Source organism: Delphinapterus leucas, chromosome 19 (assembly GCF_059928025.1).
Source record: "Delphinapterus leucas isolate spDelLeu-1000000601 "Yukka" chromosome 19, BTC_Dleu_Yukka2, whole genome shotgun sequence".
In the NCBI taxonomy this organism is placed as follows: Eukaryota; Metazoa; Chordata; class Mammalia; order Artiodactyla; family Monodontidae; genus Delphinapterus; species Delphinapterus leucas.
Genome location: NC_143147.1, coordinates 39,115,363 through 39,140,804, shown reverse-complemented (window position 1 = coordinate 39,140,804; position 25,442 = coordinate 39,115,363). Strand labels below are relative to the sequence as shown.

The window sequence follows — 25,442 nt, the reverse complement described above, 5'->3', positions numbered from 1 at the left end:
GGTGAAGCCACACAGAGTTACACATGACAGACAGCAGGCCACAGCGCCCAGCTCGCCCTGCCACAGGCCTGGGCTCAGAGGCGCTGCCTGCATCCCGCTCCCAAAGACAAGTCGCCTCACTTTTGCCTAATGACACTTGGGGGAATTCTTCTACCAGACGGGCCTTTCTAGCTCCGTCTGGCTGAGGCGAGCATGGAGTTTGTTTATATCATACTCTGCTAAAACAGAGTAGGCAGCAGCAGGGAAGAATCAACCCACGTCCCAGGCTCCAGCTCTGCAGAAACCACACCCGACTCACCGGATTTGCCGGAGCACGTCTACTTTCACTCTCTTGTATCCACCGTAGTCAACGTAGCGAATCTCGACTTCATTGGTCTCCTCGTAGGAGGCCACCACTTGGGCTCGCCACCAGGCACCGTCCACGCCAGGGGCAGCGCAGATGACCGTTACTGCAGGGCAGGACGAGAGCATGTGCAAAGGCCTGGCGCAGGGCAGGGCGACAGCAAGCATCCCCCAAGGGAAGGACTTGGCCCGCCTCACATCTGCGCCACCCAAAAAGCTACCCAGACCAAAAAGTGTTCATCCACATCTGTTTACTCTGAGACTTACTGAAGCCAGAGGTAGACACAGATTAATTGGAATAAACCAAGTAAATTCCAAAATTCAGGGAATGGACCAGCAAATCTGCCTTATACTCTTTAAGGGAATGTCCCAGAAAAAAATCGAGAGCCTCCAAGTGCAGATCTCGATGGCTGGTTGCTAGCACCTGCTCTGGCCCAGGACAACTCAGATGGACGGCTCATCAGAAGGCTCCCAGGCCCAAACCCCACTTCTTCTGGCCTTTGCTTCAGGAAGGTACTGAGAGCACTAATGCCCGGGGCAGCCAACCAGGCCAGAGAGCAAGTGCCCCCAAGTGTCACCAACCGCACCCTGGCGTAGCAGGGGTGGGGGTCTGTGACACAGCTGGCCACACTGTGTCCTAACCCTTAAAGGCAGCCCCTGACGTAGTCACCTCCTGGCCTCCAGTTTGGTCTTTACTTCTGGGCTGAAGCAACATCAGAGAATCTGACAAAAGTGAAATCCTTATTCCTCTAAAAGAAAACCCATAAAAAATGCTACCGAAATTTCAAAGGTTTTCCTCACGCCTTAAAGCCCTCTGGGGGCTCCAGGTTAGGAGTCCCTGATGGGGTGGGTTAGAGACACGTTTCAACGTTCGATTCCCTCCCGCTAACGAGGGCAACAAAGGTAACAGCTCCTGCGCAGGGACCACCTGGGCAAGTCACTGACTTTCTCACCTGTCCACTAGAGATGACCCAACCCACCACAGGACTTTGTTGCCTTTGGGGATCTTCTGTGGGGCCTGCATCTGCATCAGGTCCTGTGCATGTTTAACACACACAGTAGCCAACTGCAATTCCCAGATCAAGTGGGCATCAGCCCCACTCAACGGGTTAAGTAGCAGAGCTGGATCCAAACCCAGGTGCCAGCACTTTACTCTGACCCCTTTCCTCCATCAGCCGATGGAGGCGCCATATTGAGCTAGCCAGGAAACTCAGCCCAGCACACTCCATGCCAACAGCAAGAACCCAGGGATGCTGCGCCCATGAAGGGTCCAAAACAGCCTCCTCTCGGTCAAGACGAAGGGCAGAACAACAGGAGACCCCCCAAAGCTTCTCCCCAAGCCTGGCCAGAGCCCAGCTTCCCCTCTGACCCCCGGGACAGCACTTACTTTCCACCGGGGTGGGCAAGGTGGGGATTCCAGGCTGAGAGTAGCAGAGGTACATCTGCTGGTCCAGGCTGCGCAGCGCATGGAAGGTAGGGTGTGTGTGCTGCTGCACAAACAGGTGCCCGGCACTGACCTGGCTGACCACGATCACCTCCACAGTGATGCCATCCGGGAGCATGAGCTGCAGAGGAGAGGGGTGGTGAGCACGGCAGCAACTCTTCTCATGTCTGGGATGAGCACTGAGGCCCCAGGGGAAGTCTCTGAACTGGCACATCTTTGAAAAAGGCATGACTACCCAAAGCAACATGGCACCCAGAGGCTGACAGAGGTTCAAGGAAAACTATTTTAGCCGTGCAGTGTTTGGCTCCACTGTGGCCCTTGCCCTGCAATACCACAAGTAACCACTAGAGGCGGCCTCAGCTCAGCTGGGCAGAGAGGCTCCCAGGAGCCAGCTGTGGATGCAACGTCCCGCCTCCCACTGGCTTGGGCACAACTTCCCTCCCTCGCCTCTTCAAGAGTCTGTAAGACCCAGGGAAGGCAAACAGGAATGAGGTGGCCACTGAGAACAAGAATAAGAGGTAGACCAGCCCTCGGACCCCTCAGCCAGCTCACTGGGACCTGCAGCTGACCCCAGGAGCTCTGGGTTTGACAGCATCTCTCTGCTCTGCCTTTCTACCAGCAAGCAGAGGCCTGAAGTCAGGTCCACTGTCAAGGTCTGCACAGTCCGAGTCATTTGTTCTTCTCAACTCTCCACAGACATCCTCCCAACTCATTCCCACTCTGGGATTTGGAATGCAGGTTTGCTCGGTGCGAGGTCCCATGTTAAAGACCCTAGAAGAGGCCAAGACTGGTCTCTCAAAAACAAACAAACAAACAAAAAAAAACTGTCCTTAAGGCACTAGCTTCCCTGATACTAAGGCAACATCCAGGTGCGCTGGACACAGTAGGGCATCTACTCCACCTCCCAGCCAGGTGGCCACAAAAAGAGCCTCTGGCTGAGAGTTCTGTGCCTCCCCCCCACCCCGCTCCCGCCCTCTCAGTGCTGCTGGCTGAGAGGCACCTCTCCAGTCCCACCCAGCCACAGAGCACAAGGGGAGGAAGTCTTACCAACCACTCACTTACTTAAAAAAAGAGTGGGTCTGTGGTCGAACCTGGTGGGAAAAACCCTATGATTCAGAAGTGGAGCATGGAGTGGGGTTCAGCCCACTCTCAAATACCCATGGGAAAGGAAAGGGACATTCACCTCTCCCCGCAAAGCACAAGGGTCTTTGGAGGGAGGAAGATACCCTCCCCTAAACAAAATCCAGGGAGGCCATTTGCTTGGAGCTGCACATTCACTCCACCTGTGAAATGCAGTGTTCTCGGCCTTCAGAACCCTACAGCTCTACTCCCGGTGAGACGGGGCTCAACAGGGCTGGGGGCACACAGCAGGGAAGGATGACAGGCCCCAGAGAGCCTGCAGCCCCAGCACGCAGGCCCCCGATGCACCCGCTACCCCTCTGCCAGGGCTTCCGGGGTGGGGGCGGAGGCAGGGATTCTTCTCCTTTATGACCCGGGAACCTCCCGTGAGGCAGGAAGGCGAAGGGGAGCCTTCGCCAGGGCCACCGCTAGACCTGGCTCAACTAGGAGGAAGGAACAACGACACAGTAAGAGCCCGTTCGAGCCCAAAACGATGGGTCCCAACCAGGTCTCAGAGGTGATCCAGGACACAGCACCAGCTTTAAGGAGTCCCGAGCCAGCCTGCACACACCCAGTCTGGACAGGCTATAATCCTCTCTAGGCAAATGCCCTGAAAACACGAAGGGTGCCCAGGCGGTAGAGCCAGGGGAGAGTGGTCCTTCCGAGCAGCAGGGACCGAGAGGCCTGTGGCTTCCTACCAGCACTCCGGCCCTCAACCCGATCCAGAGAACACAGGCTAGAAGCAGAACTGACCAGTGGAGGGCAGAGGTGAGAGGGCACAGGCATCTCCCGGCCTTCCTGGCCCACGGTCTTGGGAGTCTCCTGTTTGGGGTAGGCTGGGGGAAAGGGGCACAGGCAGCCCCGGCCCCCAGAGGCATGCTCACCCAGGAAGTCATTGGAAGAGAAGGCAGTGCCAGCGAAGGCAGTGGGGGAGCGTAGATGTTGGTGAGGTTCAGTTCCTTGAACTTCTTCCCAATCAAGCTCAGTGCCTTGTCCACATGATGCTGAGAGCCTGAGTGGGGTGTGGGAAGCACGACACAGCCACAGGGGTAAGACAGGCAGCAGAAGGGCACTCAGGCACACCCCCCACTGCACGGGACTTTTCCTAGAGTTCGGGTACATCTGTAATGTGCCAAAATGCCAGGCCTCGCCTCAGGATGAAAGGCATCTCAAGAAGCTTGCCGCCTGTTGACCTTTCAAACGAGACCTCTACTGTTGTGACTACACTCACGGTAACAGGAGCCTAGCAGACAGGGAGGCCCAGCCTTCATCGACCGTCAACCCAGGACCCCTGGCCTGCCCGAGTGCCCACACCTTTCCTGACCAGAAGACCAGACTCGGGGCGGGGGGGGGGACCCGAGTCTCTTTCAAGCACCAGAAGTGGAAATGAGGGTAAAGGGAAGCCCCACTCCCTTCACCTAGGGTGAGAAGCAGGGCTTTCCACTCAGAGACTTAAATCCCAAAAGCGGAGCAACCGGGACTCAAATGCTTCAAGTTACTTACACTTCAGGTAAGAAAACCCAACACAGGGCAGCAGCTGCCACTGACCTTCTATGTGGCAGATCTGGACGTTCTGGGTGTACGGAAGGCTTGAGATATAGATCTTGGCACCAGACGTCTGCTTCAGAAAACTCACATACCGTCCCTGCTTGCCTATCAGCCGGCCAACTAGGTGCTTCCAGAGAGAAAGAAAGACGAGAACTTAACGAGGAGTCAACTCCCGGCATCCCCAAGACCTGCCTCTGTTTTACACCAGGTCAGGCTCGAACATAATATCTGTTGACACGTCAGCACTCACTTGCCAGGGGCCGTTCTAAGCACTTACGTTTACTCAGAGTAAATGTATGAAACAAACAGCATGTGTTTATCACCCTTTTACAGTTGAGGGAACAAACCCAGAGGGGTTAAGTAACTGGCCCAAACTCACACGGCTACTGAGCAGCTGAACTAGGCAGTATGGCTCCAGGCCTGGGCAGTTTCCATTTCATCCCCGACAGCGGGGCCCGCATTCAGAAGCTGCAGAGGCAGTATTTTCTCCTCCCAGATCCACGCTATGAGATGTTTCACTAGCACAAAGTTTGATTTACAAGTCGTCCGCCCCTCCAAGTCTGCTCAGGTCCGAAGAAGAGGCTCGATTTGAAAATAAAGGTCTATGAAAGAGCCCTTGGGCTCCAAACTTAGCCACAATGTTAAGACGAGCCCTGAAACATTCCCCAGCGACCCCACCCCGAGGAGCCGCTAGAGACATGGTCACTCCTCACCCAGAGCTGCCTGGGTGTGCCCTTTGCAACCACTGAAGGAGAAGAGGGCAGGACTGCCATCAGGGTGACCAGGGGAAGAAAGAACTCAGGGAGCCAGAACCGCAGGGCAGAGCAGCCCCCTAGACCCCGAGTTCAAACCAATCCAAGTCTCCACCTCGGTGGGAGGCTAAGAGCCTCAGGAGAATGCAGTCGGCCAATTATTTCTGAGCCCCAGAGACAGACATCAAGATCAAGCTAGTAAGACGTAAGTTAGAAAAGAAGCTAGAAACCACTTAAGCACCCTGGAACTGGGGGACTGGTGAAGTAAACTGACATTCACACAATGCATAATGCAGTTAAAATTACATTTTCAAAGAATAACTCAGAAAGCTAATTGTTAAATATTTAAAAGCATTAATTAGAGCAACATAATCTTAGTTTTGTTTAAAAACCACAGGGTGCAAGATGAGAAGGAAATAAAAGTCTTCCCAGTCACTCTCGGGGGTGGAATTAGAGCCTGATTTTTATTTTCTTCCTACACTGCTATACTTCTCAAGCCCTCTAAGATACAGGTTTATGCTGTGCTCAATCATAAAACACATTTTGCGTTGGAGAGCATGAGAAGAGCAGTGAGGGGACTCCCGGCCGGCCCCTGCCCTCAGTCCGGTCTTGCTGCCATCTCCAAACATATCTGAGTCCCAGGCCCACAAGAAAAGCCCCAGAGGAGGGGAGCAGGCCTGCGAGTGTGAAGAGGATGCTCCTGAAGGCAGCCGGAGGGATTCCACTCTGCAGGAAGTTCTCTGGACCCTGGCAAAGTGGAGCGCTCCCATCCCTTCAGCCTCTGGCTCCCTGGGGGCTTCTTCCGGTTTACGGCCCCTCCCTCAGACCCCTGCCCCCAGCCCGATGACGCTGCGCCTGGGGGCACCGAGAGCTCGCAGCCCTTACCTTAGGCACCTCGATCTCCCAGACGGTGAGGTCGACCTTCTTGGGATGGGAGCCCGCCTGGGCATTTTGGAAACCTTCAGGCTTCCTGAGGCCACAGCAGCTGTCCACCGAATCCATGCTGTTCCCGTCCGAACCTGCAGGGGAGGAAGCAACACGCACAGACACACAGACACCAGCCAGAGCAGTTAATAACATCCAACTTCCAAACTCGCATTCCCGGGAGGCCCCCGCCCCTTGCCCCCTCCCTCAAACTTGGCAGGTGACTGTCAACTCGCAGTCTAGAAGGCTCAGAACAGTCCCCAATGAAAGGAGGCCTGGGGGTGTAGAGACACCTAATTTTAGCCTGTCACTTACAGTCCCGCTTGCTTAATTGGCAGCCGCGCCCAGCACAGCTGCTGGAGCAGAGACAAGTGGTGAACTACGAAGAGAGCGACGCTGGCCCAGGAAGGGGGGCCCACGGCGGGGAGGGGGGCCAGCAGGTCCCACGGTCTCAGCAGCTGGAAGAAGGTTCAGGTCCCCATGGAGACCAACCCGTCACAGCTGGTCCGCACCCTTCCAACTATGCAGCCCCTCAGACGAAGGGCCCCTGGTCCCCAAGGCCCCAGGCCTGGGCACACAGGCGGTGGCCTTCAGCCAAGCAGAGCTACAGAGAGTCCTCCATCGCCCTTATCCTGGACAGGGCCCTGCCAGAGAAGGTGACAGAAGGAGGCCCCCCTCCCCTCTGCTTAGGCCTGACTCGTGCCGCCCCTCTGAGTGCTCTTCTGGGCCCAGGGTGGGTCTTCGACCCCTGCTCAAAACCGGAGCGAAAGTTCGGTCCCGGTCCCGAGAGGAGAGAGCGGGGAGCGGGACTGGCTCCGACAGGGGCTGCTCCACTCCCGCGCGGGGTGTGCCAAGGGGCCCATCTCAGAAAACGGGGGCCAGACCAGCTTCAGAGAAGTGGCTCTGGCTTCAATATGGAAGGCCCAACTGCCAGAAGGAGGTCATTCCTCAGAGTCTGCTAACTAGGTTGTCTTCCACACGGCTTCTCCAAAACCTGGACGGACACGGTCCTCTGCCGAGCAATCCACACGCTGCCTGGGTGCCGAGGAGACAGGCGTGGCTGCCAGCCAAGGACGAGTCACCATGAAGTGACTCCTTCAACCCCGGGGGCTCAGACGGGCTTCGCGCAGGGAACACCACCCCTTAGGAGAGAAGCCTGCTTAGCCGACCTGCTAGGACCAGAGGTGGCTGACGGGGGGCTCGGCTCGTACACGGCCCCCAGCCGCTGCCCGACGGAACAGGACGGGCCTGTCACCCCAGTGACACCTAGAGGCGGCTCCAACCACACCAGGAACTCCGGCAAGGCCGGCTCCACTCAGCTGGGTGGTCCCTGGGCCACTGTAAGCTTTGACTTCCTCGCGCCCAAGGCAGGGCTACTGCGGAGAATCCTGGAAGGCTCGAGCCTGGAGCCGGGCACAGCTAGTGCTCAGTGGGTGGCTCCACCATGCTCCCACCTGCCATGCCCACGCCTCCCCGCTCACCACTCTCTCCCCTGCAGCCTGGACACATCTGAGTAGCTACTACAATCAAACTGGAGTCAGCATGGTGAGGCTGAGGGGCAAGAGGCAGAGGGAAACTCCTTTATTCCTAAAAGATTTGCACCCATTTTAAGATGCTTTAAAATAATTTTAAAGCATGTTAACATCCCTGAAGTTGGGTGCACCTTTCGGTCTCTGGCTTCCTACACTCAGGAGCAGGAGCATTTCTTTTTTCTTTGGAGGTACACACAATAGCATCTTACAGGTGACGACCTGTAGCGTGTGACACACCAGGTGCTGCTGAAAGCAGCAATATTCCCAGGAGTCCCGACCTTCCTGGAGCCGCAACGGTAGGGAGTGGCTCCAGGACAAGCAAGCTGGATACCCACAGAGGGAATCCATGGCCTCTTTCCGTGAGATCAATGAAAATACCCCAGGGAAGCTGCAAAACCGGGGACAGGAGCTGCTGACCTGTCTACGCTGGGGTCAGCACTCGAAAAACCCAGTGGACACTTCGTTACCAAAGTGCCCCTTTCCCGGGGGTGGAACTGCAGCTGCACAGAAAGGAAATGGCTGAGGTTCTCTGCGAAGGAATAGGTGACAGCAACACGCAGGGAGGCGTGAGCCTCCCGCAAGGATTCAAGGCTGTGGCCATTCTCTGGGCACTTACCCCGAAAGAGCTTCTGGAGAAGGAAAGCAGGCGAAGACATGGGAACAAGCACGTGATTAAAAGGAAATAAATCATAAAAAAAAGCTTACCCATCCTTGGTACTCAAGGGAATTAAAGCTGAGGAGGCCTCTCCTTTTTAGAAAAAAAGCTATTACGAGGTTAGCGTTTAAGAGAGAGACACACTCAGGTTAATGGGTGAACCCAACTTTGAGCTGGTTCCTTCGGAAGGACTGGGAAGGGTCCCTGGCTGACGAACCAAGTTACAGTTCCCGTGGCTTTGGGGTTCAGGGCAGCTTAACTTCTCAAGTTACCCACCAGCTCTATGCTGTACCCCGACTTTCTGCAGGCCGGCTGAGACACAGCATTGGAGAGCGTCATTACTTGCACAAGGAGCGGAGGCAGGCCGGCTGCCTTTCCCGACCAAATAAAGGGAGACCCCCTGGTCCTCTGAGGGACACCCCAGGCCCTCCTACCTCCCGAATGATCTGCTTCCGCACCCACGGTCCATCCATCCTCAGCCCCCAGGTCCGACAGCTCCCCTTTCAGCACCCCGTTGCTGAAGGGCACAGTACTTTCTGGCAGCAGCGGGGTGGTAGCCTTGTCCCTGGGGCTGGAAGTGGTCTCTGTACAAGAGTCCTCGAGCCCCGAAGTGCTGACAGAATCTGAGCACTGCCCAGAGGAGGCCACGGAGGGGACACCCTGGCCGTTGCTGGACACGCAGGTGACACAGGCGGCATCTTCCGCCAGGATGCTCGCCTCGTCCAGTGACTCTCCAAGGGAGGCAGCCGGTGGAGGGCAGGGGGCCAGGGAGACGTGGTGCGCGGAGTTCTTTGGCTTCCTGTCCTTCGTGGGGCTGGACAGAGGGCTGGTCAGGCAGCTCACGTACGTCTTTGGTGGGGGCAGATCCTCTGCCAGCAGGTCTGCGGAGGGGAAGGCGGCGTCCACCGGGCCCGTGGCTGCCTCCGCTGTGGCCAGAGCAGGCTCCGCGGCATCCTGGCCCAGGGCAGTTCTCTGGTGGGCTAGGGCACAGCTCTCCTCCTTCGGCCCTTGGAGCTGAGCAGCCGAGGCCTGATGCATCCGACCCGCGATCCTGCCCATCGTGGTGGTCAGCACCTCCTCGGTGGCCTCCAAGATCACTTTGGAGATGATCTGGAAGGCAGCCTGCTCGACCTTCTCGTTTCTGTCCAAGGTCTCTTCCTTGCCCAGCTCCCGGCTGAAGTCTCCGTCCCAGCCTCTGCTCCCCCTGACCCGGGGCGCTGGTGTCTCATTGGGCGTTGCCAGCTCCGAGTGGGCCGACTCCACGAAGCTACTCAGCAACTTCCCCACGGGGTCCTCGTACACCGCCAGCAGGCTGCTCCCCTTCTCTCCCCCTCCTCCCAAGGGAGCCAGGCTGGGGGCTCTGCTGCTCGGCAACTCGGGGCCCTGCTCCCGGGACACGGGACCTTCTTCCGGCACGTTTTCTCCCGTCACCGCGTCACCTGTGCCTTCGGCGCCACCCATCTCCCTGGTCTTCTCCCCAGGGTCCACCTTCTCTGCGGGGGCTGCAGACTGGCCCTGCCGGCGCCGCCCTGCCGGCCTGCCCATCACGGTCTCTCGATTACACACCTCAGCTGCTTCGTGGGGGAACGGAACGCCTTTTGGGGACGGCAGGGGACACTCTAGAGGAGCGGACTTGGCTTCGTCACCCGTCAGAGCGAGCTCCACCCTTGCACCGTCCTCTTTGCGTGGTCCTGGTTGAAAGCTCGTGTCCGCGGTGTTGGGAAGGCCGCCCGAGGACTCTGATCGCCGGTAGGCCGGGTGTGCCCGCAGCAGGGCCGGCGGCTCCACGGGGGGCTTGCTGGCGGTGGGGAGCTCCCTCTCAGGCGGATGGGCGGCACCGGGGGGCGGGGCCGCTGCTCCAGGACAGGGGTCCTCCACGGGGAGCGCTTCCTCCGTGGCAGGGCCAGCCCTCAGCTTCACAGCGCTGGCCCCCATCTGTTTGTTGTGGCTGCTGAGGTGCTCTTTTTTACGAGAGAAAAACCACCACCAGCCGAGGAGCGCCAGCACTCCAGGCAGTGCCAAGGGGAAAAGTGAGCGGAACTGGATCGCCATCCTGGAGGCCTGAAGTAATTATACCTGCGAGAACAGGAGAGAGAAGGGGATGCTATGAGAGCCAGGTAAGAGGATCCTGATATGACTGCACAGCAAAGACAAACAGGTTACGGCAGAGCCTTTGCTCCCCCACTTTCCCTGACCCTGGAAGGAGCATTCCTCCCTCTCAGCACACCCAAGACTCTGGGTGATCCTTGGAGGTGGGTGGGCAGGAAGACACACCTCCCCCCACTTCTGCTCCCTCATCCATGCACACTCCCTTGAAACAAGTTGAGCCTTCTCTTGAAACCAAATCCCTTCCTGCATCACTTCTTTTTTTTTTTTTTGCGGTACGCGGGCCTCTCACTGTTGTGGCCTCTCCCGTTGCGGAGCACAGGCTCCAGATGCACAGGCTCAGCGGCCATGGCTCACGGGCCCAGCCGCTCCGCGGCACGTGGGATCTTCCCGGACCGGGGCACGAACCCGCGTCCCCTGCATCGGCAGGCGGACTCTCAACCACTGCGCCACCAGGGAAGCCCTTGCATCACTTCTTGATGCCAAATTCTCCCTATGTTCCCCCAAGGGACTAGTTATGTTTAGTGCTTTAGTTCTCTAAACTCCCAGAGCACTTATCTATCCAGGTGGTGTTGGAGCATTTTTAAATACCAATGGAATCCACATGTACATGTCCCTCGCGTGCACCCCCAAAATCATGAGTCAATGAAATAGTAGTTACGCAGCAGTAAAGTCAGAACAGAGGATGAGGAAGATTTTTAAAAGGATAGGGGAGGACCTCCCCGGTGGCACAGTGCTTAAGAATCTGCCTGCCAATGCAGGGGACAAAGGTTCGATCCCCGGTCCAGGAAGATCCCACATGCCGCGGAGCAACTAAGCCCGTGCGCCACAACTACTGAGCCCACATGCTGCAACTACTGAAGCCGGCGCACCTAGAGCCTGTGCTCCGCAACAAGGGAAGCCACTGCAATGAAAAGCCCGCGCACCACAACGAAGAGTAGCCCCCGCTCGCCGCAACTAGAGAAAGCCCACACGCAGCAACGAAGACACAACGCAGCCGCCCCAGAAAAAGGATAGGGGATACTCCAAGGTGAGGGACCAGTAAAACACACAGTGGCGTGGAGATAGGGTCATGTTTGAAAGTCAAGTCGTTTACTGGGCTCGATGAGGGTCCTGCACCCGCTGCAGAGTCTGGACTTTTTCCTATAGACAACAGAGAACCAGCTTTGGTCTGCAAGGCACACACACCTAACTGTGTCTCTAGCTTATTCTGGGAGCAGGACAAAGAGTATTAAGCGAAAGAAAGCTGAAGACCTAGAGTCCATTAGATCCAAGTAAGCAGAAATAAGAGCCTAGAGGAAGGCAGGAGACAGGGAACTGTTTTCTTCACCTGTAAGATGGGGACACACCTTGTAAAGGATGGCTGGTATAAGATCACTTGAGATACGTGTTAATCCTTGTAAAGCAGGGTTAGCTCTCATTAGAGGTATGCGACAAACTTATTCTAGAATACACACTTGTATCCTCTGCCTCCCATACAGCAAATTTTATTCTGTCTGCAAAAACTGTAAGTCTTCTTAAAACCAAAAATCCTCCACTGATACGGTGAATTACTCCTTAATTTGGTTTGTGCTTCGTTGCAGAGATGAATGTAAATGCTTTAACAACTCTTATTTACTTATATCAATGTTTAATTTACTTATATCAATGTTCTCGGGAAAAACCAGAGCACAGAGGTCCCCAGGTGGTTCTAATGTTCAGCCGAGGCAAAAAGAAGTCCAACCACTGCACACACACACACACACACACACAAAAGTCCTGGAGACTTTGCTTCTCAAAGTGCAGTTTATGGACCAGAAGCACTGAGCATCACCTGAGAAACTGCTATAAATACAGTATCTCAGCTCTACCCCAGACCATTTAACAAGACCAGCAAAGGACTCACAAGCAACATGACAGCTTGTGAAGGAATCTAGGAAAAGTGTTCTGCTCCAAAGTGAGGGGGTCGGGGAGGGGTGGGAGGGGTCATCTCCAGAAACTCCTTCATCTGTAAAGATAAACCTTCTTGCTAATATTTGAAGATGAAGCAATGGGATTGGAAAATACAAAGCAGAGTTAAACAATGGCCAGGGCTCAGAAGACTATATTAATCCCTTCAGGCACAAAACTTCAATGATGCTACCTTAGAGCTTCAAATTCAAACACGGAACCTCACTACATGCTTTCCCTTGCATTGCTTAATCCTCAGCCACTGGGTCTGGAATATGTATTACCACCCTAAAGGTTAAAGTAACTCCAGGTCACACAGCCAAGAGGTTGAACTCAGGTTCTACTCCACATTAAATCTAGAACCCACTTTAATGAGTCTGTGCAGACGAGGCATTGTACAGGCCAAGCAAAGGAGAAGTTTGTACCCCTCTTAAAACTTGATGGCCCTATTTTTTGACCCACCTCCTTGAGTAATGGAAATAAGAACAAAAATAAACAAATGGGACCTAATGAAACTTCAAAGCTTTTGCACAGCAAAGGAAACCATAAACAAGACCAAAAGACAACCCTCAGAATGGGAGAAAATATTTGCAAATGAATCAATGGATAAAGCATTAATCTCCAAAATATACAAACAGCTCATGCAGCTCAATATCAAAACAACAAATAACTCAATCAAAAAATGGGCAGAAGACCTAAATAGACGTTTCTCCAAAGAAGACATACAGATGGCCAAGAGGCACATGAAAAGATGCTCAACATCACTAATTATTAGAGAATGCAAATCAAAACTACAATGAGGTATCACCTCACACCGGTCAGAATGGCCATCATCAAAAAATCTACAAACAATAAATGCCGGAGAGGGTGTGGAGAAAAGGAAACCCTCTTGCACTGTTGGTGGGAATGTAAATTGATACAGCCACTATGGAGAACAGTAGAATAGAAAAACAGAATTACCATATGACCCAGCAATCCCACAAGTGGGCATATACCCTGAGAAAACCATAATTCAAAAAGACACATGCACCCCAATGTTCACTGCAGCACTAATTACAGGTCACGGAAGCAACCTAAATGCCCATCGACAGATGAATGGATAAAGAAGATGTGGTACATATATACAATGGAATATTACTCAGCCATAAAAAGGAATGAAATTGGGTCATTTGTAGAGACGTGGGTGGACCTAGAGACTGTCATACAGAGTGAAGTAAGTCAGAAAGAGAAAAAAAAATATCGTATATTAATACATATATGTGGAATCTAGAAAAATGGTACAGATGAACCTGTTTGCAAGGCAGAAACTGAGACACAGATGTAGGGAACCAATGTATGGACACCAAGGGGGGAAAGGAGCGGGGTGGCATGAATTCAGAGATTGGGACTGACATATATACACTATTATGTGTAAAACAGATAACTAATGAGAACCTGCTATATATAGCACAGGGAACTTAACTCCTCTTTGCTGTACAGCAGAAACTAACACAACACTCTAAAACAACTATACCCCAATTAAAAAAAAACAAAACACCTTGATGACCCTACCCTATGACCCAAAAATCCCACACCTGGAATCTTTCCTTAAAAAAAAAACCACAGGCAGAGGTCTATATAAGAGTGCTCACTGGGGTACCATTTGAAACAAGACTCAAAGCAATGGCTGCTAAATCTATTGTAGACTCCATGGTCATACCAGTTTTGGAAAATGAAGCTGATTCTCCTGTACTGACATGGAAAAATTGCCATGATACGGAAAATAAAAGCTGTAGACCACTGTGGGTATGTGATGTCTATGTCCACATAATCCCATGGAAAAACTGGGAAGGATCCATGCCAAGCCTTTCAGCTGTGGAAGAGGGGAAGGTGTGTACATTGATCTTGTATCCTACAAACCTTACCAAACTTGTTTTTTTCCTTATCTGCAAATAGAGAATAGTCTTCCCTTTTTCCTTTTGGAAAGAGAGATTTTTAAATTTCTTTAACAGAGATTCTCCAACTTGGCTGCCCATCAGCATCACTTGGGAAGCTTTTAAAATCTCACAGTGGTACCCAGATCAATTACATCAGAATCTGAGGGTGAGACCTGGGCATCGGGTTTTTTTTTTTTTTTTTTTCCAACCCGGGTGATTCCAATGTGCAGTCAAGTTGGGGAAATCACTGTTCTGTAACAACCTGCACACACCCGCAAAAAGGTGGTGGTAGATTATGGAGATTTGCTTTCTGTTCAATGTCCTTCACATAAAAATAAATAAATAAATAAAATGAAATTTGAGAAGGAAAAGAGGTTATGGGGGACGGGCACACTCAGGATAAGGCCCATTATCAGGAAATCAAGTCCCACCCAACAGATCACGTGCAACAGGAAGTGGGGCTGGGGTCTGAACACAGGTTTTCTTCTCGTCAGTAAAGTTATATTCTAACTCCTTATTATTCTAATCCCATTTCAGCAGGGCTTATAGCTGTGATCCCCATAGTATTCTAGCAATGCTCTGTCTCAGGTAAAAGATTAAATGGAATGGGATGGAGAGGAAGAAAAAGAATCCTATGTCTTAACTACCCATAGGGGGCAGTCTCCTCACTTTACACACCAAGGACCCAAGGCCACAGACTTACATGGGTGTGTGTGTGTGTGTGTGTGCGCGCGTATAAGGGGGGAGTTGCTACCAAGACATAAACTGCTTCTCAAAATAGCTGGAAGAAGCCGCCCCCCCTTTGGAACTAAAAGCCGATCACAGGGGTCTGCTCTCCAGCAGGTGTCCCCATCCAACCCCCAGGATCTCAGAAGTTGGCTACACTACAATAAGGCAGAGGCCCAACACAAACCACCAGTCTAGCTTTGGTTCTGCACTCCAGGAGGTCCACACCGCGACCCAGACCACAGCCCACCACGTCCCTGGCCTCCCCTGCCACCTCACCTGTTCCGTTCCCAGCCCTAGTTCAGATTGAATGCACAGAACCAGCCACCTGGGGCCATGACACGTGCTCCCTGCCTGCTGCTCTGTAGCCCAGGGACACCGCTGCCACCTGCCCACCTAACCCTGCCAGCCGAGCTCGGTCCCCAAGAGACTGAGGCTCAAGCCCCCGGATCCACCATCTATAGCCCCCCCACCACCCCCCAACAGGCTACTCAGCTAATGACAGCTCAGGAGACACTTTCTGCATTTCCAAGCCAGACAAATACCCCGTTGTTGTGCCAGAAGGGCCTCAGAGAAGGGGGGTGATGCTGCCATCGTGAAGCAGTGTCAGCCACCCCACAGGACACTGAATGTCCCACCTGATCCCAGTGGCCACCACTCACCCCAGGGACTAGAGCTGGGGCACCAGGAGCCGCTGCTTCTACGTGGGGAGCAGCAGTGGCCCCTCTTCTCCATGCCCACAGGGACAGGAACCGCCCGACAGGGAGAGCTCCAGGCGCTTGAGAAAAGAGGTATGAGATCCCCAGAAAGAAGGGGAACACAGGGCTCGTTTACTTTTTCCTAGCAACCAGGGGACTGTGAATAGCCTCAGAAGCCAGCTCCACCGAGAACAGAGCCAGGAGCCGCTGGGATCAGCAGACACCCCACCCAAAGGTGGCGGGTTCAGGAGGCTAGTGGGTTTCACCAAGGGCGCGGCGGCCTGGGGGCACCTCACGGGGAGCCCCACTTCTCACCAGTCAAGGAAAGTCCCTCACTTCCTCGGTCCTTCAACTTCGAAGGGCCCTACCTGAGCCAATTCACTCAGACAGACTTGTGCATCGGTAAGGCGCCGTTTTCCCTGCTTTACCCGGTCTGATAGGCCTGGACAGGTGGTGCAGGACGCACCCACCTTCCCTGAATCCTGACGGGGCTGCCTTCACGCGCACACAGCTGCAGCCCTCACGAGGCCCACTGCTACCTTCCTTCTCTGGGCACAGACTCATGTATGAGCTGCTCTCTTGCCCTGGTTTTGAGTGCATGTGTTTTGTTTTCTTTTTTAAACCTGAACCTCTGAAGAGGTTTGTAGTGGCATTTAACACTGGAGGCCTAACGGCCTTCACACACACTCACTAATGAAGATGGCCTCCTCCCCCAGGGCCTCCCACCCCAGGCCCAGGAAAAACCTTGCAGAAGAATGCAGAGCCGGCCCTAGCACTGGTGCGGAGGAGACCTGGCTATTTTGAATCTGGCTGCCTGCTTATTTTTAGCAGGTCCATTTGCTGGGAAATAGATGCAGGCTGGCTGGCTGCCCAGTGGTCACACAGAGCTCAACGCAGGCACGTGCCACAGCCCCACAAGGCTTCAGCATTCACCTGGTCAGTCCAGGTTCTAAAAAGATGTCTTCCTTCTCCCAGAGGAGCAGGCAGCTTCTCAGAACAGCTCACCTCTGGAGAAGTAATGGCCTCACTCCCAAGCGTGATGACCAGTGCAGTCGCTGCAGTCTAGAGCCTTCTGCTAAATAAGAAGGCAGGTCTTTGGGAGATTTACTAAACAAGAAAACAAAGAGTGTTGGTGCCACTAAATCCATTTGGCTGTGGTTATTGTGGAAAAAGAGCTGCATGTGATTCATGATGGGGGCGAAAAAAAAATCGATCCTAAAACAAGAGCTTAGGGGACCAAGAGCCGTACAAGTCCAGTGTGGGCTTGGGCCTGGCCAGTGAAGCCAGATCTACTCTGTGATCCGGGTCTTAGTTGCGGCATGCATGCGGGATCCAGTTCCCCGACCCGGGATCGAACCCAGGCCCCCTACAATGGGAGCGCAGAGTCTTACCAGTGGGCCACCAGGGAAGTCCCTACTCTGTGTTCTGAGTGGACTTTTAAACACTCTCCAAGAAATCTGAACATTTCTTCCATTATTCCAGCGTTACATATTCACTTTTGCTGAAGACGGTCCCTGGGTGTTCACCAACAGGGGGCGCAAGACAGCCCATCTCTAGAGTGTCCAGCACATCAAATTCTTGCTAAGGGGCTTCCCCTCTTGAAGGGGGCCTTCCGAGGACAGGGAACAGCTACATGACTCAGAACCTAAAGCCTAGCACTTGCTGCCACTGCATTCAGAGAATTAACGGCAGGCTGCTGGCTAGGCCCATGTCGTCCCCCACCTGCCCCCCACCCCAGAGGAAGGCCACATACACAAAGGTCTTTACAAGACTACAAGGGTGTCTCTGGGTTTGTATAGGATGCATTTACCCAATTCCTCATCAGGTTGAGCTTCTGCACATACAAATACGTTTAAGTCGCTGCAAGAAAACGCTTCTGGCCACCAGAAGCTCACAGTCCGGAGGGAAGAATCTCTCTGTCTCTCACACACAGATGCACCAAGCTGAGCCTGACTTCAGAAGTGGGCAAAGAGAACACAAGGAGGCTGTCTCAAAGAAGGCCATGATTTCCTTAGGTTGTAATGGTGGGCTAACAGCGTAAATTAAGGTTCTAAACCCAAGATGCCTTGGGGGATGGAGGGGGCAGCAGAGTAGAGCAGGATGAGTCCGGGAGCTGGAGCCAAATAGCTGGCAGGGCCGGACAAATGGCGTTTGACCTCTACTGTCAGGACAACGGGAAGAAGCCGTGGCAGCTGTGGCACGGCCAAAGCAGAGCAGGTCGCAAGAGGCAGAGGCCTGAGCCGCCCCCGAGGGGGGACTGCAGTCCAGGACTGGTGGCCACTTAAGGCACAGGGGGCCCCTGAGCACTGGAAACGTGACCAGCGTGACTGGGGGACTGAATCTTAAAGTTTATTTGATGTTAATGTAAATCTAAAGAGCCACATACAGCTGGTGGCTACCTAGTGGACAGCGCAGTGCTAGATGGTGTCCCCGAAGACCTGAAGGAAACACAAGAGCTGGATAAAAGCTGCAATGACCAGCACCTACCTTGCTGAGCAGAGTATGGTCCTGCCCCTGGGGGTGGGGGACGATGGTGAGCTGGGCCACTGACCCTCAGCAGCATGGCTGGGGCCCAGGAATCACAGCGCTGGGGCCATGCCTCAGGCGGCTGGTCTCGCCCAGCCCGTGTTCACAGGGTTGTTACCTTCATCCTTAGGGGGCCTGGATGGGCTGTGACTCACGTTGGCACCCTAAAGATTCCAAATTAGCTCACAGTGGGGACTGTCCCCCACACCCTCCATTGTGATGGCCCAGCACAGCTGCCAGGGGAGCTAGACCAACCACACTGCCCGTTCTGGGTGGACCAGCTGTCCCACAAAAGTCACGGAACACTTCCAGTCGGCTTTCCGGGAGACCAGAGGCTTCGCCCAGTAACATCTGGGTGGGAGAACCTGCTCACTGAAGCCTCCTCCAACCAAAGCAGAAACTCGGGGTCCAGTACCTGAGCTCCAGGTAAGAAGAGTCAGAAGCAAAAAAATCCCATCTGGACATGGTCTCAAATTAAGAGCTCTTCCTCCTCCAGCTCAACTGAAAATTAAACTTCCACTTAGGAAAACTCGAGAAATCAGGGACCCACGCAGGGTTAACTGCCCAACCTCTCTCCTCCTCCTCTGACCAAACCCACAGCCATCCAGTCTCACCAGGCTTCAGATGATATGGGCAAATCAGCATCTCCTACAAAGGACTTCCCATTGCTTCCCTTGGGGGTAGGGATGTGGTTCTTAAAAACGTGAACAACTATGTCACATCCATCCTGCCCCTTATCCCTGGCTCCTGGCAACCTTCTTGCTTTACAAGTGAATTCTGACAGGTTTCTGAGGACAGTGATAGAGCAGGGGCCAGGAAACTGTTCCCAGGCACATGGAGTTCCCACCCATGACCACAGAACACAAGACTGCCCAAAAGGTATGCAGGTGTGCTCTGGCAACACGCTCACCTGAAAGCTAATAAGGACGGCATGTGCCTTCAGAAGGAATCAGAAAAGATGCTGCTATGAGGCAAAAGACCCTTCCCACCACCACCTCCGGTGGGAAAAGCAAAGAGGTAAGACAATGACTTTCCAGATGGCAGACAGTGCAATATGACCAACTCAGAAATCCCACAAAGGCACATAAGGTAATTTCTACTCAACAAATATTCATCGGTACCAACAGCGTACAAAGCTCGGTGCGACACAGACAGGAATCAACAAACGCACTGCCCTCTTTCAAGACTTTCAATTTCTTTGGGGGCAAAACCCCCCAATGACCTCTTCTCCAGTGGGCCTGGTACTGCCACCCTCTGCCACAGCCCAAAAGTCAGGCAAATGTCCTGGCTGGGCCAGGGGGCGGGGGTAGGAATCAGGCTGCCAGACACCCCAAATTAGGATGTTCTAGTGTCCTGGGGTGAGAGATGAAAGGACGTTAGCCTTAATGGCAGTGCCATGGGAGCCAAGGGGGCTGGGGTGCCCCATTCAGCATGCAGACTTTCATTCTCACCACGACTTGGTACCCAGGTCCAGATCCCCTCTCATTTCAACTACTCCTGAAGTAAAGCCCGGCCTTTTGCTGGTGTGGCAGAAGGGACCTGGGGGCCTGGTTGTCTTTGCCGTCTTTCCACCAACCCTCAGCCTTCAGCTGCACAGCTCCGACCCCTGCCTTCAAAGGGGCTTGTCCTTGGGCACAGATCAGCGTGCTCCTGGTTGGCTGCCCACCCTCGCACACTTTCTCACCAAGACGAGGGAGTAAAACAAGAAAGGAGGGGGCACCAATCCAGGAAGCAACACAAGAGAAGGGGAGAAGGAAGTCCCAGGATGAAGGGGAAGCAGAGCCAGGGAACCGGGGATGCTTCCCAGGAGCGACTCGGAACTGCTGAGTCTGCGGTAAGTTTAAGCACGAGAGGAGCTTCCCGGCAATCGACCCGCAGTGGCCAAGGCCCAGGGGAGACTCAGAGACCTGGTGAGACATACAAAGAAAACTAAGCTAAGGAAACAAAGGAAATTAACTAGGAGAAGAGAAGGGAGGGGGGAGACAAGAAAGGAAATAGGACTGCAGCCATAGCAATATTTAGATCACAACACTGTCATGTGACCAAATGTTGGGTTACCTCTATACTGAGAGGATGAGGGGGGAAAAAGTGTAGGAATGGGCCAAGTCCTTATCTCGCAGAGCAGAAAAACAAAACAGATAATATTTTTAAAAAGGAAGGAAGGAAAAAAAGGAGTAGTATACTATTTAGAAATACAGTCAGCCCTCCCTATCTATGGATGCAGAACCCGAGGACAGAGACTGTAAGGGATTTGAGCATCCACAGATTTTGGTTATCTGCGGGGGTCCTGGAACAAACGCCCCGGGAGACCAAGAGTCAACTGTGTAGAGGTAAATGGCAGGGAGGACGGCTGCCTCTAGAAGAGAACAGGACAGGGTGGGGAAGCACTCCAAGCAAAGGGCTGTTCTTTCAAAGCTTAACAGTCAAAAGTCAAATCTGTCTACAAGCAACGCTTTGACAGAAACTTAATACATTCTGAAGTATTAACTACAATGGATGCTCTACTACCATACAACTTTATGTTTCTTGTCAACCATTATAACAAATATGTATTAATGCCAATTCATCTTTTTTTTTTTTTTTTTTACAGTACACGGGCTTCTCACTGCTCTGGCCTCTCCGTTGCGGAGCACAGGCTCTGGACGCGCAGGCTCAGCGGCCATGGCTCACGGGCCCAGCCGCTCCGCGGCATGTGGGATCTTCCCGGACCAGGGCACGAACCCGTGTCCCCTGCATCAGCAGGCAGACTCTCAACCACTGCGCCACCAGGGAAGCCCCCAATTCATCTATGCACAAACTTATACTGCTTTATTTTCCATAATAACTGATACCAATCTTCCTTCAGAAAACCCCCAACTGCCCCGCTGACATACAGTAACACTCAGAAAGAGAACATGCTTACTGACAGCTAGACCCTTTCAGAGACAAGGCGTATGATCCCCCCACCCCGGTGAGGTCACACCAGCATCAGGCAGCAGAACCCCCCAGGGCTAGCCATTTAATAAAGATTTTAATACCCACAGCGAGCCAGGTTCCACTGGGGTTGGGGGCAGGGAGGTGGGGGAGCCCTCCGGAAGCAAAGGTGGAAGGAGGGGTAGGGAATCACATTTCAGATGAGATAATACCGCAAAGAAGCCGGAACCTGCAGCCTCTCTCAACAGATTCAGACAGCTGAGCCCTAGGCATCCCCTGCACGTAATGAATTAACCATGCTCCTGTGCATCCAGAATGGTACTAGTTGGGAGAGTTGAGAAAGCCAATCGCTTTCTGTGTTGCGCAGATTAAACGAGGAACCCAGGCTGACGAAGCCTGGATAAAGTGTGCCTGGGAGAGGGGGAGCTTTAGACAGAATGGTCAGGGAAGGTCTCTCTGCAGAGGTGGCAGGAGAGTGAACAGCAAGGAGCAGCTCTGCCAAGATCTTGAGAGGACAGGGAAAGGAGAGGGGGAGAAGGTTCCAGCGGGGAGAAGACGTGCCAGCAACCTAAGGCAGGAACAAGCCTGGCTGACTCAAGAGACAGCAAGAAGGGGAGGCAAAGACGAGGCTGGAGGGCCGCTGCCAGAGAAACTGCTCCCCAGCATCGCTGCACAGAAGCCATGCTGAAGGTTAAGAACCTGGAAGACCAGGTTCACCCAACTCCCTCCAGAGAGGGGGACTGACTTGCCCGAAAAGCCAGGGGACTGTAGTTTCTGAATAAACAGAAGTTGACTGCAGCGTCCGCTCCAGGACAGAGTGCCTCTGTGGCTGGTAGCATGGCGGGCACGTACTGTGTGAGCCAACAGAGGTTCGCTCTGAGTTCTCAGCGAATGCATCTGCCAGGAAGCCCTGGGATCCTTAGTCCTGGAAGACCGCAGCTAAGCCCTCTCACCACAGTGCCTCCACACCCTCAAGTGCATCTGTCCCAATAAGGTGGCCCAGCCCCCCTCCGGGGGTGGGGGTGGGGTTGCGGATGGAGGACAGAGACAGACAGACACACACACAGAAGTCCCTGCCACTTCTTTGAATCGGACTTTGCGAAAACAACCTTGTTCTCCAGCCAACGTAAACCATAGGCAACAGAGGACCTTATATGGCTCTAAGCTTTCTTAATCAGAAACAAGAGAGATGGGCTGGAGCTGGCAGCTCCAAGTTAGAGGAAAGAAGGGACAAGAAAGGGGGGAGAATGGAGGGCAGCGAGGAACAAAACTTGTTTGTCAAACCCCTTTTTCGTTATCTCTTCAGCCTCAGTGGCTTCCCAGTAAGAATTCCTGCTGAAGGGCACGGGTTTGCCTTCTCTCGTGGTTTTATTTTGGCTTAAGTCAGAGGATGCCAGTTATCAGGCTGCCGCGGGTTCATAGTTTTACAGAGTTTTTAGTGGCCTGTCCTCAGGTTGGGTGGCTTCCCACGAAGACAGAACTAACGTGATTTCCTGAGAAACCAGCTGCTGGGTCGTCCTTCCCTAGGACAGCAATCCTGACCCAGGAGTGCCCGCTCACTGGGCTGCCTCGGTCACATGCCTGCCTGGCCCAGGAGGCAGGGGTGGGTCCTTGCCACAGGTCCAGATAGAAAAAGCAGCGCAGGGACCTCTTAAGTGACCGCACACACATACACACCCCCCATGACAGTCTCTAGGGTGGCTTTATTCTCCTTCCTCCCCTGATTAGGAGAGGCTGCAGCTCTGGCACCAGGACCTGCCCCGTACACTGAAGCCACATGCACTTGGCCCTCCTAAAGGATACCACCTGCTAAAAATAGCATGATAGCACATGCTTGGCTGGGCGGGCCTCACCAAAGTCAAAGGACAAAGCAAGGAGGTTAGTCTCAGCATGGCCTCTCCTCACTAGAGACAGAACTCACGCCCATCCCAGTGCAGCTCAGGGCAAGCCACTCCTATCTCTCAGGAGGGGCAGGAAGGGGGAGGGGCAGAAGATCTGTCTTCCCAGCCAAGGCTGGAGGGAAGGGGGTGGGCAGGGCAGCGTGCTGAGAGCTGAGGGCTGGGCTTGAAGGGATCCTGCTGCCTGCTCCAACAGGGGGCAAGCCAAGCTACTCTCAGGCGACGGCCTGTTGAGGCCAGGGGATGGTCTCGAAACCCTGTGTGAGGTCTGACAGGCCACACTATTACTAGCCAGGGAATGAGTGACTTCAAGGCTGCCTTTTCAACCAGGTGACCAAACTAAGCCAGAGTCTTGAGAGCAGTTTTCCAGGCCCTAAGGCATGGTTATGCAGCTCGGAAGGCACTGGATGGTTGCATAATTCTGATAAAACACTTGCCTTAAAGATCCTTAACTTCTGTTTCCTGTAAAATGATAACAACCAAAGAAATGGGATACAAATACCTCCCTCCTAGGGCTGAATGAGGCTGTAATGACCTAACAGTCTGACTCAGTTTGTGGGATTTTATTCTTTTAAAAACCCCGTTTCACTTTCTGGATGAGGATGGAGGGGTAATGGGGCGGTTAACAAGAAACAGCCTCTAAGCAGGGAGCTAGAGATACTGAACCCTGATCTAAGCCCCAAGACAGCCCAGTCCTGTGCCCTAGGATAAGCTTGCCTTCCTTAGGGCCTCTGTTTCCACATACACAAACTAGAAATTCTTTTTTTTTTTAATTAATTAATTTATCTTTGGCTGCATTGGGTCTTCATTGCTGGGCACGGGCTTTCTCTAGTTGCTACTCTTCATTGTGGTGTGTGGGCTTCTCATTGCAGTGGCTTCTCTGGTTGCGGAGCACGGGCTCTAGGCGCGAGGGCTTTAGTAGTTGTGCCTCGTGGGGTCAGTAGTTGTGGCTCGTGGGCTCTCGAGTGCAGGCTCAGTAGTTGTGGCGCACGGGCTTAGCTGCTTCTCAGCATGTGGGATCTTCCCAGACCAGGGCTCGAACCCGGTCCCCTGCATTGACAGGCAGATTCGTAACCACTGCGCCACCAGGAAAGTCCACAAACTAGGAATTCTTAACCTCATAGGATTGAGAGAGAATAAAAAGGGAATAACGTGCAAAAACCCTGCTAAATTATCAGGTATACGGTAGGTACTCAGTAAGTGTCTGTTATACATCTTCTGCTGTTGGGGTCCAAAAAAAGAGTTCACATTATATGCCAGAGGCCAGTCGAGTAGGGTTCAAACTAAGCACACCCAGGACTAGATGAGGGGCATCTGGAAATAAAGCGCACTCCCCAGAGCCGGCTCCACACCAACACTTCGGGATCCCCACTGGGGACCAACTCTCCCCGAGGCCTTCAGTAAAGCCAGGCCTCCTAACACTGAGATGGACCGGAGGAGCAGAATGAAAATGACGCTTGTCCGCAAGGTGTCTGCGACCTGGTTCAGCAGAGGGCCCACACTGAGACCTGCGGGAAGTCATCAGGTGAGTGAAGGACCAAGCAGCAAGTCTCCTGACGTAACGACCAAGGCCAGTGAGCACTGGCCTTGGAGAAGCAGCGAGGACCTTTACACTGATAAATAGGCTCTCAAGCGAAAACGGCTTTCCAAAGGCTTAGCGTCTGGCCCCTTCACTTCACACTCCCATCCCCAGACCCCTCACTACACTCCTTTCTCAAACTGTTTCATAATTGATCACTGCCCTCCAAGCTGGCAGACCGGAACTTGTTCTGAACATGCCATGGAGAGGACTGATAAATAACTTGTCACCAAAGCTGTTGGGTGTGTGGAATATGGAAGACTAAGCCCAAACACATGATGCTTTACAAGGCGAGACAATGAAGCTTTTAGAGTTGGGCAAAGAACTAAGTCCAGTGCTGTCCAACAGAGCTTTATGCGATGATGAAAATGTTCCAGAACCTGCACTGTCCAGTACTGCAGCCACTGGCCACATGAAGCTACTGAGCACTTGAAATGTGACTACTGCCAACAAGGAACTAATTTTTAAATTTTACTTAATGCTTTAAAAAATTTATATTTAGCTAGCTACACATAACTAGTAGCTACCCTATAGGACAAGGCAGCTCTAGACCCTCAACCCTAAAGACAGACTTAAGAGAATAAAGATATTGTAAAACATAAAAATATTTACTACAGTAGCACCTTAGCGTTAAATGAACTTCAAATGCACCTAAACCAGTGGATTGTCATTTTTTTCTTAGACTTTGGCTTGTACCACCCAGGCATCCCCAGCCCAAACACACCCTGCCTCCCATACACAACCCTGCAGGCAACTCTACCTCCCAGCAGCCCTAAGGGGCTGACTAACTCCAGGGGTTAGTCAGATTGTGCTCTTAGGGGCACAATCTGAATGC

At 53.3% G+C, this 25,442-nt stretch overlaps 1 protein-coding gene across 1 annotated transcript in view; it reads right to left on the bottom strand.

Moving 5' to 3' along the window:
• The window catches only part of AKAP1 (A-kinase anchoring protein 1), a 32,442-nt gene that overhangs the window by 2,951 nt on the left and 4,049 nt on the right, over window positions 1-25,442 (bottom strand). The window contains exons 2-7 of the mRNA XM_022552774.3: window positions 8,751-10,392; window positions 6,091-6,224; window positions 4,454-4,580; window positions 3,790-3,917; window positions 1,730-1,907; window positions 299-449 (exon numbers count right to left, since the gene is read on the bottom strand). Coding sequence (XP_022408482.1) covers window positions 299-449; window positions 1,730-1,907; window positions 3,790-3,917; window positions 4,454-4,580; window positions 6,091-6,224; window positions 8,751-10,368 — 2,336 coding nt within the window. The 5' untranslated portion in view covers window positions 10,369-10,392. The remainder of the gene's footprint in view (window positions 1-298; window positions 450-1,729; window positions 1,908-3,789; window positions 3,918-4,453; window positions 4,581-6,090; window positions 6,225-8,750; window positions 10,393-25,442) is intronic.